This window comes from Biomphalaria glabrata, chromosome 18 (assembly GCF_947242115.1).
Source record: "Biomphalaria glabrata chromosome 18, xgBioGlab47.1, whole genome shotgun sequence".
In the NCBI taxonomy this organism is placed as follows: Eukaryota; Metazoa; Mollusca; class Gastropoda; family Planorbidae; genus Biomphalaria; species Biomphalaria glabrata.
In genome coordinates, this window is record NC_074728.1 from 10,601,912 (window position 1) to 10,621,923 (window position 20,012).

The 20,012-nt window shown below is 36.2% G+C and overlaps 1 protein-coding gene across 2 annotated transcripts; it reads right to left on the bottom strand.

Moving 5' to 3' along the window:
* Nucleotides 1-7,384: 7,384 nt before the first annotated feature.
* Nucleotides 7,385-15,351, bottom strand: LOC129923986 (C-type lectin domain family 4 member E-like). Of its 2 annotated transcripts, none has more exons than XM_056017480.1 (5): nucleotides 15,243-15,351; nucleotides 14,529-14,705; nucleotides 11,727-11,891; nucleotides 9,500-9,682; nucleotides 7,385-7,531 (listed from the first exon to the last, which is right to left on the bottom strand). In XM_056017480.1, exons 1-5 carry the CDS (start codon nucleotides 15,307-15,309, stop codon nucleotides 7,401-7,403), a joined length of 723 nt encoding a protein of 240 aa, XP_055873455.1. In that variant the 5' UTR covers nucleotides 15,310-15,351; the 3' UTR covers nucleotides 7,385-7,400. The 2 variants fall into 2 exon arrangements, with proteins under 2 accessions (XP_055873455.1, XP_055873456.1); XM_056017481.1 differs by having other exon boundaries at nucleotides 9,496-9,682.
* Nucleotides 15,352-20,012: the final 4,661 nt, after the last annotated feature.

Here is a 20,012-nt window from a genome sequence, read left to right on the forward strand (position 1 = left end):
ACTAAAGGCGTCAAGAGTGCATGGAAATCACGCAACATTGGACAACATTGCGACAGAAGTGTTTCGTGCCAGTACGAACCTCACAGATATCAAAATGAATGAACGGGTCATAGCCTAGAGAATGAGAAAGAAAACTTCATTGATACGTGATGTTAAAACAGGAGTATTGAACTAGTGACTTCCAGAAGATGGCAACTTCGTCGTGGTTTAGGAGTGTTCATTTGTCGCTTGCTCGTAATATAGAAACACTGTTTAGGATCTACGGCAGATAGTCAGCCATATATAAGTGGGTTGGTAAAGGAGAACAAGTAATATACTCTGTATTCACCCATCACTAAATAGCAGGGCCGGACTCAACCGTTGTGGGGGCCTATGCGAAACGGATTTCGTTGGGCCAAGTTTGGGTAGGGATACGGATAAGAAGTGAAAATTAAGAGTTTGTATTAGAAAATAAATTCGTCTTTGCTTTTTATTCATTCTTTACCACGTACAGAACTACTTTAGAAGCCTTGAGTGTAGCGAAGTCATACAGTATATCATAAAAATTTAATTTCCTATATAGATCACGCTCAATCGCAAGAATTACCAAATGTTTCAATCTATCTACGAGAATTGTTGACCTTAAGTAATTCTTTATTAGTTTGAGGCGCGAGAAGCCTCTTTGACTAGATACCACAGTTATGGGTATTGCATAATGCCGTTTTTTTTATCACGCTTAGGATATGCATTTTCCATGTTGAATGACATCCCAAAATGACAATTTTTAATGGTTTAATTTAATAATTTATACACCTAGAATTAGTGCAGGTCCAATGAAAGTGCGGGTCCTATGAAGTGCTTGGCCCACTGCGGTCGCATATGCTGCAGTGGCCTAAGGCCGGCCCTTGCAAAATAGCGGCGTATGCTACGCCGCCGGTCGATTAGTGTTCTATATTGTGAATTTCAATGTTGGATACTAAAAGAGTGAGAGTTTGTATTCTGACTGATTTTCCTTACAACAATAGAATGACGGGCGATAGTCACAAAATAATTAATGAATGACAGGTGTTGAACAAAAATGTCCAAAAACAACCAATTCTGAAGTGAATGAATAATTCATTTGAAAAAAGATTGTGAAAGATTGCAACAATTTCATAAGGTCAAAGTATGAACCGCATAGAAGCAGACATTACCCATTGATTGTGAATTCCAGATTCTAATAAAAAAATCAATAACACATATAATATGCAGTGCAATGTGCCAAGAGCATGCCATTAAAACGTATATATATATATAGCTCCTCCTTTGTAGTCGAAGATGAGCACATCTCTCATTTCCTATGGACTCGAAGATGGATGTAAAGTCCAATCCTCACTTTAAATAGCCGGCCGCATACGTGGCATGGGTAGGTTTGGTCAGTTGCATATAGGCCTTTTTCTTCTCTCAGCTTTTTGTTGTCTCGACGCTCTTTCGCCCCGGGCACTCTTCTAGTTTCATATCTTGACTAGCTGTGAATGTCAATATCGCATTCCTTGAAGGAGCTCCAAATAGTGTCTTTGTAGCGCTTTTATTGACCTACCTGAGAACGCTTTCCTGCACACAGCTCCCCATACAGAAGTCGTTTGTTCTGGCATGCGGACTACATGTCCCGCCATCGAAGTTGGGACCTTTTTACTGTCGCATTGATACTGATAATGTTGGACAGTCTTAAGATTTCTGTGTCTAGTATGTGGTCGGACCAACGCACCTTATGGATACTCCTTAGACAGCGTAGGGGGAAGAGTTTAGCTTTTTGGTGTGACGGAAATATAGAGTCCAGGACTCTGATGCATATAGGAGTGACGGGAGAACTACAGCAATGTAGACTTTCAGTTTTGTGGATATGCTGAGTCCTCTCCGTTGCCACACTTGTCCATGAAGTCTGCCAAAAGCAGCACTGGCACGGGCAATACGGAAGTCCACCTCATCATCTAGGTTGACGTTTGCTGATATGGTGCTTCCTAGATAGACAAACTTTTTGACGCTTGCTAATTTCTGGCCATCTATGAGAATGTCTGGTTCTGTGACAGCTTTATTTGAAGGAGGTTGGCGCAGCACTTCTGTCTTTTTCACATTAATGGTGAGGCCGAAATTTTTGCAGGCATTAGCGAAGTGGAACAGGCTCTTTTGAAGGTCATCTTCCTTTGCATCATTAAGGGCACAGTCACCTGCGAATAGCATTAAAACGTAATGCAGTATCAAATAATAAAGAGGCACTTTTTAATACTTCTAATGTAGAGGGGAAGGATACCTGCCATTAGTTTGGGAAAAGTAAAGGGAAAAGTAAAGGGAAAAGTAAAGGTGGTTGGTCGTTGTGCTGGTCTTATGACACCCTCGTTAACCGTGAGTCACAGAAATATATGACCTTTACATCATCTGCCCTATAGATCGCAAGGTCTGAAAAATTGAATGAGTTAGGAACTATAATTTGTTTCTTCTTCTTTTCTTCTTCTTCGTTCTCATTGTTATGTTGGAGTGTTCATATGACTAGACCAATACATGAGATGAACTGCGCAGTGGTTTCCAAATCAGGGAGCTCTCCATATAGTTTTCTTTCTATTGGGGTGTTTTGGGGCCAATGTCTTATACGGGCCTCTTGGTAGAGAGAGCAGTTTTGGAGGACGTGGTGGGCATTTTCTGGTGATACTCCACATTGGCAGATTTCACTGATTCCAATTTTGAGCTTCCGGAACATGCATTCTGTTGTGTCCGGTCCTGAGTCGAAAGGTTATACGTTGGTCTTGTCGGGATAGCTTGGATGAGAGCTTGTCCATTTCTCATTTATTTTATCTACAATTAATTTCTTCATTTCTTCTGGATAGAGTGCAGAGTTTACTTGTGAGTTTGTTCTCCCACTCTTGGCGAGTGTGTCAGCCTTCTCATTTCCTGCTAGTTGTATGTGAGCTGGTATCCATTGAATAACAGTTTTTTTGCTGTTGTTGTTGAGCTTTGTAAGTGCTGTTCTGAGGTTTTTAATACAAGGGGAATCAGAGTTTTGCAAGCTTTGGAGGGTTGTTTTCGCGTCTGTTAGAAAGACAATCTGACTGTGAGGGGAACTTGGATAATTTGCTAGCATGGTAGCAGCTAGTGCTAGTGCTTCCCTTTCTGCTCTGTGACTGTCAGAGAGCTCTCCAGTTGCAATGGATTTTTCTAGTTTTCCTCCATCTGGCCATTCGATAAGTATTCCAGCTCCTCCATTTGTGGTGGCTTTATGGGATGAGCCATCCGTGTAAACTCTGATCCACTGATTGCTAGGGTAATTGGTATGTAGAAAACAGTTCACTATTTCCTTGAGCTCTGTTGGTCTGTAATCAGATTTTCTTTTATATATTTTCAATATGGTCCCTTATAGTAGGAAGAGGGCTTTCGTCCCAGGGTGGAGATTCATTATAGTGTATCGAGGATTCCAGAGTAATTTTTTCAAGTTGGTGTTTCTTTTTTAGGTTTAGAGATTCCTGTATGAAATTGGTCCTTTTGAGACGGTTTTTTGTGCCAGTTTTGTGGATTTTTGTTCTGAGTGGGTGCCTCTCCAAGGTTTCCAATTTTGTGAATTGGGAAAGGATTTTTATTTCTCTTCAACCTAAGAAAAATAGACAAGGTTCAAAATATTGGTCTAAGGATAATGACAGGAGCAATCAAAACAACACCCATAAGAGCTATGGAGGAAACGCTGCCCTGATTTCTCTGGATGAAAGAAGAAGAAGAGTAATTTGTTTCAATACTGACGTCTATTCACATCTGGACTCCCAATTTTCGACTAACATTACATTTTTTTGTTGATGTATTATTAGAAAGAATCTATTAGCTCACTCTGTCTGTTTTGTAAAATGTTTATGTATTATTAGAAAGAATCTATTAGCTCACTCTGTCTGTTTTGTAAAATGTTTATGTATTATTAGAAAGAATCTATTAGCTCACTCTGTCTGTTTTGTAAAATGTTTATGTATTATTAGAAAGAATCTATTAGCTCACTCTGTCTGTTTTGTAAAATGTTTATGTATTATTAGAAAGAATCTATTAGCTCACTCTGTCTGTTTTGTAAAATGTTTATGTATTATTAGAAAGAATCTATTAGCTCACTCTGTCTGTTTTGTAAAATGTTTATGTATTATTAGAAAGAATCTATTAGCTCACTCTGTCTGTTTTGTAAAATGTTTGCATCAATTTTTGGATGAAGTTGAAATTTTGCACAATTATTAACAAGCGAAGAAAAATGTATGAATTAAAAAAAGGAGCCAATTAATTACTGTTAATTAAATATTTTGTTTGATACCAAAAAGTGAAATTAATCATTATGTATTTATAGATGTGGCTAAATTTCTAGAGTTTTCTTCCCTTAGATTATTGTATTACGTTATTTCTTTTACGCCCCATTCCTGGATCAAGTTGAAAATTAATAATAAAAAGGAAACCGAAAATGGCCTCCTACATACTTCCCACAAAAAATCTGATTACGCCAATGATAATGGTACATTAACGTAGCGAATCAAAAACAAACCATAAGCTACGCTCTATTGTGTTAATTACTTTGAAGAATGTTGCCCATTGATAGAAAAACATACAATTTTGAATTCGTTATCTATCACTACAGATCACTGTCTGCATATAATTTAATAGCACATGATATAGTGTAGTTTATTTAATGAAAATAAACTCAAAAAAAAAAAAAGTAAATGGTAAAAAAATGATTTTTTTATTTTTAATAATGAACGCAGATAAGCCTTGGTTTCATTCACGCAGTCTAATTCTAAGAATCGCGTTTGAAAACAGGGCTATTGTTCCTGATGATATAAGATGAATGTCTTGGATTCTTAAAATGGAAAACTGATACAAAAAAAAAAGGTATTAGAAGAATTTAGTTATATTAACACATAATTTAATCAACTCCTCATTAACAATGGCATACACAATTTGAACTAGTACATTCATTACATTTCTTTTTCAATGCAGCGAATGTGGAGAGTTTTATTCCCTGTCAGCTCCTAGATTCTGTCAGCTCCTAGATTCTGTCAGCTCCTAGATTCTGCCAGCGTTTCTCAACCTTTGGAGCGCGTCCAGACAGGAAAGTGCGACGTGATGATAAGAGTGGTGCTAAGATGCTTTTTTTTTAATAATACAAAAAAAAAACAAGATTACCAAGACCGTTTGGTTTATCATACATACTCGTGGCAAGGAATATTCAAGCCATGAACTTGTTTTGATTGTCAACATTAATTAACTTTCATAAAGTCATATGAAATTGTTTTCCAGGTAAAAAAAAAATAATAGAACAATTATTATTTTTTCGAAAATGAGAATTCCAGACATATTGGAACGTGAACTGAATGTCCTAACAGCCAGACAAGTGATTTCATGTGATCATTTTGCGTTGTCTTTCATTATAAGACAAACGGAACACTTTATTAGTAGAGAGACTTCAAAGAACTATTAGGATTTGTTTTTCCCTTAAGTAATCTATGATAATACGCTTTCATACAAATGTTTTGTTTTTAGTATAGCCTTTTTTTAATGTGTTTTTTTTTTAAGGTATACATCTTTCTTTTTAATCATTATTTATCGAGCTGTTTACATTTTAGGGTGTTTGTCTCTTTTTTTTTTAAAGCTCTCTCTCTCTTTTTTTTTTCTTAGGAAACCCCAGCAATTGTGCGATTCATTTTTAGCTTTTTTCATCCTAGGAATACGGCCTCTTTTCTTTTTCTTGTCTCTTTTTCGATGTTTCTTTCGCATCTTTTCTTTCGAGCTTCAATCCTCATTTTTTTAGAAAATAATTTTTATTCAAAAATAGTTAACATATTATTTTAAATTATTAATAATACATAAGAAATTGTATAGAAAATAATTTTAAACACATATATGCAAACATTTCCAGTATGACCGTGGAGTAGACTGCAGAAAAAGTTTCAGAAGATAGATAATGTCATTTTATAATAATTTAGAACAACTTTTCCTTAAATCAACTTTTCCAAACAGAATTATTTTATAAAAGTATGAGTTAATAAAATTCCATTCTTCTCAATACCTTTTTTTTCGAAACGCTGTACACCTGTGAGGACCCAAGACAAAGGACCTCTATCCTATATCATCAAGAAATGTTTGGGTCTGTTAGAGTTTCTTAATAAACCATTTAGGTTTATATAATAGCACAGAATCTTTTTTTAAAATGTAAATTACTTAAGATGTATACAGTGAAAAGGTTTACAATAGATATTTGAAGAATCAAATAATGAAAGTTGTACATTAAATAATATTTCAACATCTCAGTCATATTCTTTTTTCCCTTTTTCTTCATTGTTCAGTTTTTTTTCCTTATACTTGTTAGTTCCCTTTTGATACATAAAACCATTTATTTATAGTTTTTTTTTAATCGTGCAGTTCTTTTGTTCAACACACACACACACACACACTGTATATCTTATATAACCTGTATGGGGGACGAACGTATGCCAAAGGCAGTCTTTTTTTGGTGAGCTGAAATTTGATCGACCCCACGGAAACGCTTCAAAGACCAGCTAAGGCGTCAACTTTCCTTGGCTAACAGAAGAGAGTACCTGATTGCATGCGGCTTCAGAGCGAGACAGCTGGAGGTCACTCACGAAGGCTGCAGGATACACATTTGAGACCAAAAGAAAATCTGCTGCCGAGGACAAACGCGGACGGCGAAAAGAAAATCTAAATCGACCACCTGCGGACAATGTTTATGCTTGCTCTAGATGTGTCAAAATATATAGGTCACAACTGGGGCTGCGCAGCCACGGGAAATACTGCATTCCTCACTAATCTTTATACTCGAAGACAAGCCATATATGTATACATGTATATATACAATGTATAGTATACATATACATGCACACATATACATAGATACACACGTATATAAACACACACACACATACACTTACATACATAGTCACGCATATATCTATATTTTGTTTCTTTTATTTTTTTCCCTTTATTAGTATATGTGACAATTTTTGATTTCCTTCTGTGAGAATTGGAACACTACTTCCTCATCATTAAGGTGACCGTCTTACTTTTGATAGTCAGCACCTGGGGGAGTTTCTGTTTTGCAGCAATTTCTCTGTAACTGTATTTCAGTCACATGGTTCTATAAGTGCCATATAAAAAATTTTTATTATATTTTATATCCTTGAAAAATTGACGTTCTGAATAATTGAGAACTTTCAATTGTTTATGGTGACTGTAGACAAGCATGTACACTACGGACAATGATGGTGGAGAATAATTTTTGCAACATTCGTAACGTAACAACATACAGGTTGAAAAGAAAATGCACAAAATATTACAAAATGTGAAACAATAATTATCGTATTTTATTTTACTTTGTAAAATACAAAAATGTGTGCTCTTGCTGTAGGAGAAGATCAGGGTCTGTTAAAGAAAGGTTTCTCACAAAGAAACACTAAAGTTTCATCACAAGGGAAGTCATTCGCCTTAGGCTCTCGGTAATGAAAACATATGCAGTCCTCGTTGCCGTCCTTGTCGTTCGGTTCATCTGAAACACGTCACAAATCGAGACCGCTAGTTATAGAAGGCCTGAGCGCTGAACTGCAACGTCACAACATGTGGGCAGTTTAGACCAATAGCTCGTTGCCATGTCGTACTGAACCCACAGGTTCTGACGTTGCAGGTCAGTTTTCAGGCCTTGTATAAAGATCGGTCTGGAACAAATACAACTCATAATTTGGTGGAGTATAGGACCTCTCAATATGTACTTCTTCATTTGAGCCATTTCTTTCAATTCACTTAAATAAAAAAAAAGCCAGTATAGCTAGAACAGACAATACAATAAACATACAAATAGATTGTTGTTCCGGTCGTTGACTTGTAGCACTATACTACGAATAGACAACTAAACCGTTTGTTGGCGTAGTATATATCTATACTATAAAGTAGAATGTAAGGCGTATGTATGTATGTATGTATGTATGCATGTATGTATGTATGTATGTATGTATGTATGTATGTATGTATGTATGTATGAATGTATGAATGTATGAATGTATGAAGGTATGTATGTGCCGAATAGAAATCAAAACCGTTTGACCAATCTTGATAAAACTTGGCATATATGTTCCTTGGATACTAACTGGGACCGTAGTGTATGTATTGTAGCCTAAAAGAAACTAAAGACCCTCAAAAAAAAAGTTGACCAACTCTATGAAAGCATTATAATTTATTCGATTTAGGCCATGTTTACATACGAAAAGATCGAAAGGTTCTAGATCTAGATCTAATTTTAAGAACTACACTTTGGGCAGATAGTTTTTTACTTTGACACATGAAAATACAAAATATAGTCCATTGATTTCATTATTTAATAAAATTAACCTTCAAATTTGTGTTTCAAAAGCATTTTTTTTATATAATTTCGTTCCTTATATCTGCAATTTTGGATTTTTGACGTACATTCTCATATTAGACAATACCGTAATGTTACACATCTTTCTGTACCTAGGTCTAAAACTCTAGTTCAACTTTAAGATAATATAACTTCTCTTCGCAAAGATAGTTTTGTACCTTAACACATGAACATACTAATTATAGTCCATTCATTTCATATTTTAATCAAATTAACATTCATATTTGTTTCCCATACATTCGTTCGCTAAAGCTGCAAAGCCGTGTTGAGATATATTCTAATAGTTTCATTCATTAATCGCGTACATCTGATGAAAAAGGTCACGCATGAGCAGAGCGAAGTCTTTACGGACGTGCAGAATGACATCTATCCAAGCCAATATTTAACTCTAGATTAGTCTAGATCTAGATCTATGTCTAGCTCAAGATCTTCTTTATACTTAAACACATGAACATACAAAATTAATTCTATTCATTTCAAATTTTAATCCAATATATGTAGGCCTACAAGCAAATGTTTTTATTTGAAAAATAGATTTAAGTCGATTAGCTTTTTGAGAGCACCATTCATACTATTTTTACATTTACGCATTCGCTTTACTTATAACATTATTATTGCGTTTAATTGTTTACAAAACACTCTCAGTGACTATATCGACTGTGATACGCAAATTAAGACCCGCAGGCCGCGGGTAATATATGTCTAGTTAACTAATAAAACTTCAATTAACTTGAATAAATTCCTTGTAAACAATACTAAAATAGAATTTGTTATAATATAGACAAAGTCAAGCTGATATGAGATCAACTAAATATACTAGACGTAAGTAATAATATTCTTTAACAAAATTTACCCAACTACAGTAACACCACCTTTCAGTCTTAAGTTACAGAGTCTTCAGTCCTAACTATGACCAAATGACGACAATGCCACCTATGTTACATCATTCAAAACCGATCGCTAACCTCTCCTCACTCCCACTCCAAAACATAGAAAACACTTCCGGGGAATTTGAAAAATCAAGGATAATTGGGCCACGAGGCCTTGGTCATCTTCTAACAAACAAAAAGACAAACAATTAACACGTCAGGTCATACCTACATGCTTCAAATATGCTTGCCCTGCAGGTGGCGTTACACTCACTGTTATCATCCTCCCATCTGTAAACGCCTTCGGCAACAATGTCGTTCAGACCGATCCACATTTGCTGTTTATATCCATAGCTGCCTTGCAGTAGATACAACTTCTGTAACGTTTTGATAGTAACTAGATGCGATGACATGGCTGGAAATACACAGACAAGCACAAGCGAATTTGTAATTTTTCTAACACTGAATACACACAGATAAGTATTTAGGCTAGGGATAGACACGAAAAAAAATATCCTATCTGCTCATCCATCCATCAATCAATTCATTTCACTATGTATGTATGTATGTATGTATGTATGTATGTATGTATGTATGTATGTATGTATGTATGTATGTATGTATGTATGTATGTATGTATGTATGTATGTATCTATCTATCTATCTATCCATCTATCTATCTATCTTAGCACAGATAGTGTTTTACTTTGACACATGAAAATTACAAAATATAGTCTATTGATTTCATTATTTAATAAAACTAAGCTTCAAATTTGTCTATCAAAAGCATGTTTACATAAATTCGTTTCTTATATCTGCGAATTTAGACGTCCTGACGTATCTCTATAATCCCATTCATCTATCGAAGCCGACATCTAAGTCTAGACTCTATTCAGTCTAGATCTAACTCTATTTCTATATCTATATCTATCTATCTATCTATATATATATATATATATATATTTGTTCTAGTATATATATATACAAGTATATACAAGTAAAGGCATATAAATATCTAGGCATTATCATCAACAACAAGCTTTCATGGGAAGACCACCTTGGAACTCTAACAAAGAAAACAGCCCAGCGACTCTTTTTTCTATACAAACTCAACAGTTTTAAATTAAATAAGAAGATCCTTGAGACATTTTACGGCGCGACTGTACAAAATCTGCTAACATACGGAATAAGTTGTTGGCAAGGCAACGCCTCATCTAAACTGTTGCAACGTCTAGAAAACATCATTAAAAAAGCATCAAAAATTACACTCACAACATTACCACATTTAAAGGAACTTTTTGAACAAACGTGCCTAAGAAAAATCGAAAAAATCTTGGAAGACAACGGCCACCCGCTCCATCAGAACTACGCCAGGTCGTCGCGAAGTGGGCGACTGCTGTCAATCAAAACAAGAACGGAGCGGTACAAAAACTCGTTCGTACCTCACTCGGTCAGACTCTATCACCGCCACTCATTGATCAGGGAACATGAAATGCACCAAGATACCTGTGTGTAGTCGCTGAATGAACTCTTTATGTTGTCTGTTGTATTTATGTGTATTTTTCTGTTGTGTTGTCTTTATATGAGAAACGAGTCCTTGTAATCACAACAAATTTCCGTAAGGATCAATAAAGCAGTCTTAGTCTTAGTCTTAGTCTTATATATATATATATATATATATATATATATATATATATATATATATATATATATATATATATATATATATATATATATATATAATGTAGCCTACTAGGACAAATTTGTACATATGCTCCTTCTTCCATAGTGCTATTAGAGCATGGAATGCGTTGCCTGACCTAGCCAGGAAAACCAGTGACTTGGCAGAATTTAAGTCATTTGTTAATATGCATGACATAATGCATGACGCGTAGAACGTAACCATCTTCTTTTTTGAAGTAACGTCTGTATTATATAAGATAAGATAGGGGAGATGACTAAGTGACTTGCTCTGAAAATTTTGATTAAAGTGAGGAGGAGTCGCTCAATACGCCGACCTGACTCTCTCGCCCTTTGCCCTAAAGCCCATCCTATTCCAGAAGCAAGATTTGGTCAAGTCGTCCTGGGACGAGTCTTGGGTGCAGTGGATGACTAGAGACTTTCTGTGTGTCTTGTCCTGCTCAAGAGTGCTCCACAGCACTGTGTTGGTAGTTGCCTTTCTGTCCGATTTGTCTAGTTTTGTGACGTTTCACACAGGCCTCCAAGTCCAGACTTTACATGCTAGGTTTGACAGTACCTCAGTGTACTAAGTGTCACGGACAAATCATAGTTTATAAACAATTTAATCTTAATGAACACTGTCAGCACTATTTTGTTTACATTCCTCCATTTTGGTTCTCCCCTCCTTCAACACACCTTCCCAGCATTCCACATTCACACTAAGATGCGCACGTAACGATGGGTGAAATTATTTCAAAATAAATGTACTCTAATATTACCTTTACAGTTTTCTCTTGCTGTTATGTAATTAACTTTGTAGTCAGACATCCAGACACAGGCGATGACTGAACCTTTTATTAAAAGTTTAAATCCATCGTCTGTATTGCATGAGATATATATGTCTATCAATGTGTACGTTTTGACTCTGTTGACTGTAATGCTACCTGAAATTAAAGTCATTATTGCATTATCTCATGTTTATATAATCGAAGAGCCAAGTCCAGGGACTCTCTGCTTTCATTACTAGATGTTTGATTAAGAGTGAACAAGTCTGACGTGACTGGCCTAGGGGTAAAGAGCTCCCGGTCAACGCCTATCTTTCTGTAAGAAGAAATACTTCTGTCATGTGATACATATGGATACACGGCGGCTCAATGAATCATGAGTGGACTGTTTCTTATGTTGGTCAAAGGATTCCATCTCACGTAACAATAACGTGGCAACTAGTCGGAGACGTCTGCTATTTGCAATCAGGCTACTCGCGACATCATGGGAGCCCACGCATTCAATACAAGGATATTCTGAGACTTGGGGTGGTAATTCGACAAAGATGTGGTAGTCCTGTACAATTAAACTGCCACTTCGCTCCAAAAGGAGGCTATGAGGAAAAGCAGTATACCCACAAAGGAAGCTTTTTTTTTTTACTGTACAACTTGTCACACAATAGGAACGTGATGATCGGTGGCTTCGGCCTCCACGCGAGGGTCATTCACTGATGGAACGACCTAACCAGTACTGGCAGATGTCATAGTCCAAACTTCGGACAAGACTATGAGGGAAGAGCACCATGTCCAATACAGATCACGTCTTACTTAAACTTAGTCTTAGGTCCTGTCGTAACGTTCGGCGCATTTGGGCGGCAAGCTGTCTCCATAAAGATCTGTCATTGGCAATGTCTGAAGCCTCCTCCCACCTGGTGTCCTCTGTTCTGAGGTCTGTTCAATCACGTCTATCTTATGAAAACAATCCTTCTCTTTGGTCTAACTGACCTCTCCAATTAACGAAACAATCTTTGTGAAAGTGAGCGAAGGATAAAGCATGCCAAGCCATCGCCATTATTCTACAAGGGGCTGTTATCAGTACACGAGAGCTGGTCAGGTGGTCCTTCAGGGCCACGTTGTGTTCTCAATAAAATATGTAAAAAACTCCGTCGGTGCTTGGTCTTGGGCCGCGTTCAATAGCTGCGTATTTGGAGTCACTTTATGGTCTCATACATTGCGGAAACTCTGAACAGGAATAGGCGTGAATAGCTGCAGGTCAGCGCCTATCCTATGAGAGATACTTGTCAGTGGTTAAAGAAATAAAAGGAAAGATAATCGTTCAGTTTCCCTAATGGACCATTTCAAAAGTAGCGCCAAAAAAAAAAAAAATAAAAAAAAAATTAAAAAATATTTTTTTAAAAGACAATACCTACATTATTAAACTTCAAACATAATTAAACAATTATAAAAAATATAAAAAAAAATATTTTGATTTATTTCGTGTATCGAACCTGTGACACCGTCAGCTGCCAGAACTTACGCATTTTCTGAATCGGTTTGCGAGGAAGGCATACTTGTGCGTTTTCCACACCTGAATGCACACTATATGGACATCTAGATCAGACACTAGATCTTAAGTTCTAATTTACAACTCTTTAAAAATCTAGTGAAAATCTAGTCTATCAAAGTGTTGTCTCATTTATAAGTTTCCCTTTTATACATTGCGAACTATAGGGCAGATGATAAGATAGTTTTTTTTTGTTTTTTTTTGCCAACCGTTAACGAGCAGGGTGTCATGTGTCAGCACAAAGACCATCCGCCTTTACTTTCCATTACTAAAGTAAGGTACACATTGGAGTTGGGTGGTCTCAGGAACACCTTAAAAATCCCCTAATTAAAATCTGGGTTTTCACCAAGATTCGAAGCCAAACTCTTAACCAATCAGCTGACTTGGTACGCAATATTTATCCATGAAATAGTACAAACCTTTAGAATATTTTACATACATTCTATATTACTATTATAGTGTTGAATACAAATGCTTTATTATAAACTAATTTGTTTGTTTGTTTTCTTCACTTAGTATAGGAGCTTCTAGCACGAAAACTTCGGTCGATACCTAAACGGCTGAGTTAAAACTTTGCTTACTTTCATTTCGTTGCTGATGTTCCAATTATTGTGATTTGTTTAATTTTTTTTTGTTGCATTTTTTTTTCAAATTCAGTAGCTTTAAAGAATATGAATAAAATCTCTTTTTTACAAAGCTTATATCGACTCACTGTTTTTGTATTTCTCCCACACCCATTCTCGGAAGTTTAAACTTTGCACAAATATTCATTGTCGAAGACATGAATGAATAAAATAAATATCCAATTGGTGAATTTATTACTGTTAATTATTTTTAATAGATCCCAAGAAAGGAAATTTATTCTTCTGTACTTAGGGATATGCTAAATATTTGGGGTTTTGTCCACACTCCCTGAGTAAGTTGAAATTATTTATTGTACTTAACAAAACATGATTTAATAAAGAAAAGTAACCAATTAGTTAATAAGTTGTTGTTAATTAATTATTTTCTTGATATCGAAAAGGGAGATAATTTCTACATTATTAAGATATACAGTTGTAAATGTGGAGTTCTTCCCCTTAGATTTTTTATAAAAAAAAAAGCATTTTTGTATTTTGCTTGTTTGATAGTTGTTTTAACGTTCAACATATTTTTAAATGTTCTGTTCGCACACATTTAAAAAATAAATTTCGTGTTATTCTATATTGTAAGTTTTCTTCTGTTTGCAAAGTTCTTTAACAATCTCGACTTACCCCTTTGACATACTTTTTGCTGGTCGTCGAAAGAGAAAGAAGTACAGTTTGTCGATAAACAAGTTAGAGCACAGTCCACCACACTTCTCGTCTGCACCGTGGATTCGGTATTTAGACTGACTAACAGCGTGTTCTCTACTCGCTGGAAACTGGGGAGTTTGGTTTCAGATGTGCTGACTGACGATTTATCATGCATAAATAAACAAGCTTTTTAGATCTATTTGTACCTCTAAATCTCATCAAGTGTTTCAAACAAATTTAGTGCTTTAAAATGTTAGCGACTTAATTGTTACATTTTGTTGAACTCTACCACCACGCCACTGTTTAGCTAATACTGTATTGTATTTAATTCTTTATACTTCTTGTTGACATTATTGCAAGAAAATATTAGTAAATGTTTAAAAAATAAAAAAAAAATTTACTCATTAGGCATTTACATTTTTGTAATTAGTCCTGAAGGACAAAATAATAAAATAATAATTAAATGCAAAAATAATAATGTTCTGATTCTAGCTCGAGATTCAGAATCATTGATGCACAAAATATTTTTGAAAATGTAATTAATTTAAAGTTTAAAGTTTAAAAATTGTAGACTATAAAACTTACGTGATTTAAAATTTAAAATAAACATTTTCATGGCAATCATTTACGATCTAATTCTATAAATGTACATTAAATGTAAGATTGATTAACAAAAAGTGTTTATATTCTTACCCAGACTAGAAATAATCATTAAAGAACAGTAAATAGTTGTCATCACTTCTAGCAATAATAAGAACATTTGTGTGAATATACTTCTGTATCTAAACAGTATAATATTGTAGAGCATCACAATAGACACTTTTAAAAGAGTAGTAAGTTTAGAATAGAACCTTAAAAAAACATACAAATTCTCAGCCCGCTGAAGACAGAATAACCCTAATAATCTATTCTCATTTCGTGAATATTCCTTTGTTATTGGAAGCATGCTATGTTGATTAGATGCTTCAAACGAATCTAAGGCGACCATTGTTAAATAATTGATGAGTGACAAACCTAAAAAAATCGTCTCACACAACAAAACAATAAAGTAATACATATTTAATTTGATCAATATATATTCATAGTAGCACAAAGCGAAAACAAACTAAACATTACGCTCTATTTCATCAAACACTTACAAGTAGACCATTTCTCCACAGCTAGTCCTACTTCACTCTTACCATGATCTGTGACGGTCCTTTTTGCATTCATCTCTGTCTTTTGCCTTGGATAGAATCTAAATTCTTCTATGCTGTCTTCATTACGTTGTCATATTTACATCCTTTCTTTTTCCTGCTGCTGTCCCATGAAGAAGTTGTGTTAAGGCCATAATTTTTTAGCTTGCGTTTTTTGACATTGATTAGCAGCTGCATGCAGAAATGACACAAAGACTCTCCATCGTATTGTCCGAGATCTCACTGGAGCAAAGAGTGGACATGGAGCATCGATAAAAGAAAAGCAAGGCTAAACTTTGCTAACTAAAGAAGAACAGGATGTAAGATTTGTAGAGCACTTTAAAGAGACTCTTAACCAACCGTCTCAAGACCTGACTTACACATTCAAGGACCTCTCTCCGGAAAATGATCTTAAGGTCAAGACAGACCCAGTAACTGCAGAGGAGGTTACCATGGCCATTGCAGTGCTAAAGAACTAAAACGCACCAGGGCTAGCCATGGTGTCAGCAGAAATGCTAAAACATGGAGGGGGGGCAGTGCATTGTTAACAGATTGATAATGATCTTAAGGTCAAGACAGACCCAGTAGCTGCAGAGGAGGTTACCATGGCCATTGCAGTGCTAAAGAACTAAAACGCACCAGGGCTAGCCATGGTGTCAGCAGAAATGCTAAAACATGGGGGGTGGGGCAGTGCATTGTTAACAGATTGATTGATCTCTTAAATCTCTGTTGGCAAACTTCTAAAGTCCCTGAGGACTGGCAAAAAGGAGTGATTGTAAAGCTTCAAAAAAGGGCAACTTGGCAGACTGCAACAACTGGAGGGGCATTATTCTCCTCTGTGTCCCGGGCAAAGTTTTCAGCACTGTTTTGTTGAGACGGCTTCAACAGTCTGAAGATACGAGGCTCAGAGACGAACAAGAAGGCTTCCGAAGAGGCAGATCATGTGCAGAGCAGATCTTCGTTCTACGAAATATCATAGAACAAAGTCTCGAGTACCAACAACGGCTAACTATCAGTTTCCGAGACTTTAAGAAAGCGTTTGATAGTGTCCATCGAGAATCACTATGGAAAAATAGTTAGAGAATACGGCATCCAAGAAAAATTCGTCCAGACACCTATGCAGTCAATCTAGTTGCTGCATTAAAACAGAAGAAGGAACAACCGAGTTTTTTAGCATCGAGACAGGGGTGAGACAGGGGTGCATTTTATCTCCCTTCCTCTTCCTCCTAGCCATCGACTACATGATGAGGAGAACAATGAACCAGACTGACTTTGGTATTCCATGGTGTGAACAAAACCGAGTGACGGACTTGGACTTTGCTGATGATGTTGCACTACTCGGGGCTACAAATAAATGCATACAAGAAATAACGGAGAGCCTAAATAGAGAGGCCTCCGCATAAACTTGGAAACGACTAAAATTTTGCGAGTAGGATATAAAACAAAGGGTGCCCCCGTCAGATTTGGCGAGTCAAAGCTTTGAGAGTTGGACAAGTTCACATACCTTGGCAGCATCATAACAAATGATGGGGATGCCTACCATAATGTTGCGTGCCGAATAGGAAAGGCAGGGAGCATTTTCCTAAGGCTGCAGCCTATTTGGACAAGCCAAGCCATTGGAAAAAAAATACACCTTCTCAACACAATCGTCATTCCAACAGCAATATATACATGTGAGACATAGAAGTCGTCTGTCAAAATTGAGAAAAGACTAAATGTGGCTCAACAAAAAAGGCTGAGAATGATTTTGGGAGTCAGTTACACAGATCGGGTCTCAAGCAAGGAAATCCTATGCCGAATACTTAGTGAGGTTGTGACAGAGCGTCGCATGAGGTTTGCGGGACATGTTCTCCGACAAAATGAACTACGCATACCAAGAAATGTCATGACATAGAGGCCAATACAAGGAAAGCGCAAACAGGGACTTCCTCGTATAACATGGCGCCACACTTTAATGGAGGACCTCAGAACAGTGGACACCAGGGGGAAGGAGGCTTCAGACATTACCAGTGACAGATCTTTGTGGAGACAGCTTGCCGCCCAATGCGCCGAACGGCGCCGTAGGACCTAAGTCTAAGTAAGTAAGCAGGTGATCGTGAGGCCCAATGAACCTCATTCACCAATCATAAACAACATTTAGCAACGTGATAATATTGATAAAACAACGAAAAAAACTTTCACGTGATAGTCTGTGAGTATTACGTAATTTGTTTAGAAGAGGTAGAGAATCACGTGGCTAAATGTTGTTTGCTTACGATTGGTGAATGAGGTCCATAGCCGTTGTGATCCTGCTTCTAATCTTTTCATTTCTTTGTAAGTGATTCTTCAATACAATCTCAATTCCAGTGCCAGGGGTTCTCTTTTCTATTTCTGTAGTTTTTATCTAAGAATCGCAAGCATATAACAATGTGGCAGACTTAATATGTTACTAAAAAACAACAACAATACTCACACACAGTTTATTCCAGATTTTAATTAGGAAATAATTTGAAAGCACATGTATAACATTTGTGATTTGTTTAGAAATAGTTTCTAAGTCATAGTGTGAAAGTGTTTTATGACTTTTGTCGTAAGGGTGCTCAGTTGGCGTAACCAAATGCCTCCACTTTTCCTGTTCGTTGTTGGTTACAGCTTTTTTTTTGGACGCGGCCATTTCTAGTTTATAAGCCAAAGACGCATTGTCTAGATCTACATGAGGTCTGGTTGACAAGGAAACCAAAACAAACATCACGGGAAAGTTTTCACCTTCACTAAAATCGTAACATGAAAACATAAATTATGAAATTATTCGATCAAAACTCTATTTAGTTAGAAATTTGATTGTTTTTATACAGTACCAACAAAAGCTAGTTTCGTGCCAAAGAGAAATGTCCTCACAAAACAAGCAAAATATAAACATTCATTTTTAAAAAAAAAGCAAAGCTTGTCTAAAGGGAAGAAATCCATTCTAAAAACTATATCTACCAATAATGTAAAAAATATTTTCTTTATTCGATTTCAAACAAATTAATTATTGACCAATAATTAATTGACTAATTGAGTATTTTGATTATTGATTCATGTTTCGTTTGGTACAATAAATAATTGTTTAAAGTCTCAACTTGATTGGAGAATGCGTGGGGGAGAAATACAGTTAACAATTATTTAACAAATTAAGCCATATCTATGAATATTGAAGTATAAGTTTCCTTTGTTGATATTGAACAAAATAATGAATTACCTGTAATTGATTGTCTTTTTGTTTACTTTTTTATTGGTTCATGTCAAGTCTAGATAAATGAATAATTGTGCAAAGTTTCAACTTAATCCGAGAATGGATTTGGGAGAAATAACGTGTTCACAATTTTTACCAGACAGAGTGAGTGAATCGATAGAAACTTTGTAAAGAAATGAACTAGTGTTTAAAAACGGGACGAATTATAATTTACTTTTCGATATATCGTCTTTCAAAAATATATTGGATCAAAATTGTGAAAAACAATCCTTGTTTAGAAAGTTGAGCCACTTTGGTTTCGAGCGTCAGAAGTGTTTCGTTGTCCTAGGCACACGGAAAACAATAACTGGACACATGGGCGTAGCCAGGATTTTTTTTCGGGGAGGGTTTTGGGGGGGGGGAGTCCCCCCCCCGACCTCCCCCCCCGCGAAAATAAATTATATGTATATATATATATATGTGTGTGTGTGTGTGTCCATAATTAATCTTTATTACATTCTGACCCTTTCGGAAAACGCTTATTGTTTATTGTAGACTCCCCGCCCTTGCTAGCAAGGGGGTCAGGGGGAGTTCGCAGCGCTCCCCCAGCGCGGGGCGAAGCCCCGCCGCCGAGCACTATTTCTGGTATTGAAAGCCAACAAAATGCATATTCTGAGGTATCTACAGTGCATTATCTTGCTATTAAAAAGTTTTATTTCAAAAACCTAATGTGCTATTCTTTCTGACTTAAACCCTCTCGCGCCGTTCGGCGCATTTTCCGGCAAGCTGTTTCCGCAACTCTTATTTTGCGTAATTCATTTTGTCGGAAAACATGTCCCGCAAAACCTCATGCGACGCTCTGTCACAACCTTACTAAGGATTCGGCTCCCAGTTCGGCATATGATTTCTTTGATTTAGACTCGATCTCTATGACTGACTCCTAAAATCTGTCTTAGCCATCTTTGTTGAGACACATTTAATGATTTTCAATTTCGGCAGAAGACTATTCACACTTAATTAATGGAGCCCAAGCCACTGGTAGAAATTTGTAACCTTTCTTGACTACGCTCTTGGAATTACATGCCTGTATTTCGC

Bases quoted from the DNA above. Each gene is read 5' to 3' on its own strand.
- LOC129923986 (XM_056017480.1), bottom strand. From the start codon at position 15,309: ATGTTCTTATTATTGCTAGAAGTGATGACAACTATTTACTGTTCTTTA. The intron at 9,683-11,726 runs GTAATATTAGAG...GTGTATTTCCAG, and splicing joins AGCAAGAGAAAACTGTAAAG to CCATGTCATCGCATCTAGTT. The intron at 7,532-9,499 runs GTAGGTATGACC...GACGTGTTTCAG, and splicing joins GGCAAGCATATTTGAAGCAT to ATGAACCGAACGACAAGGAC.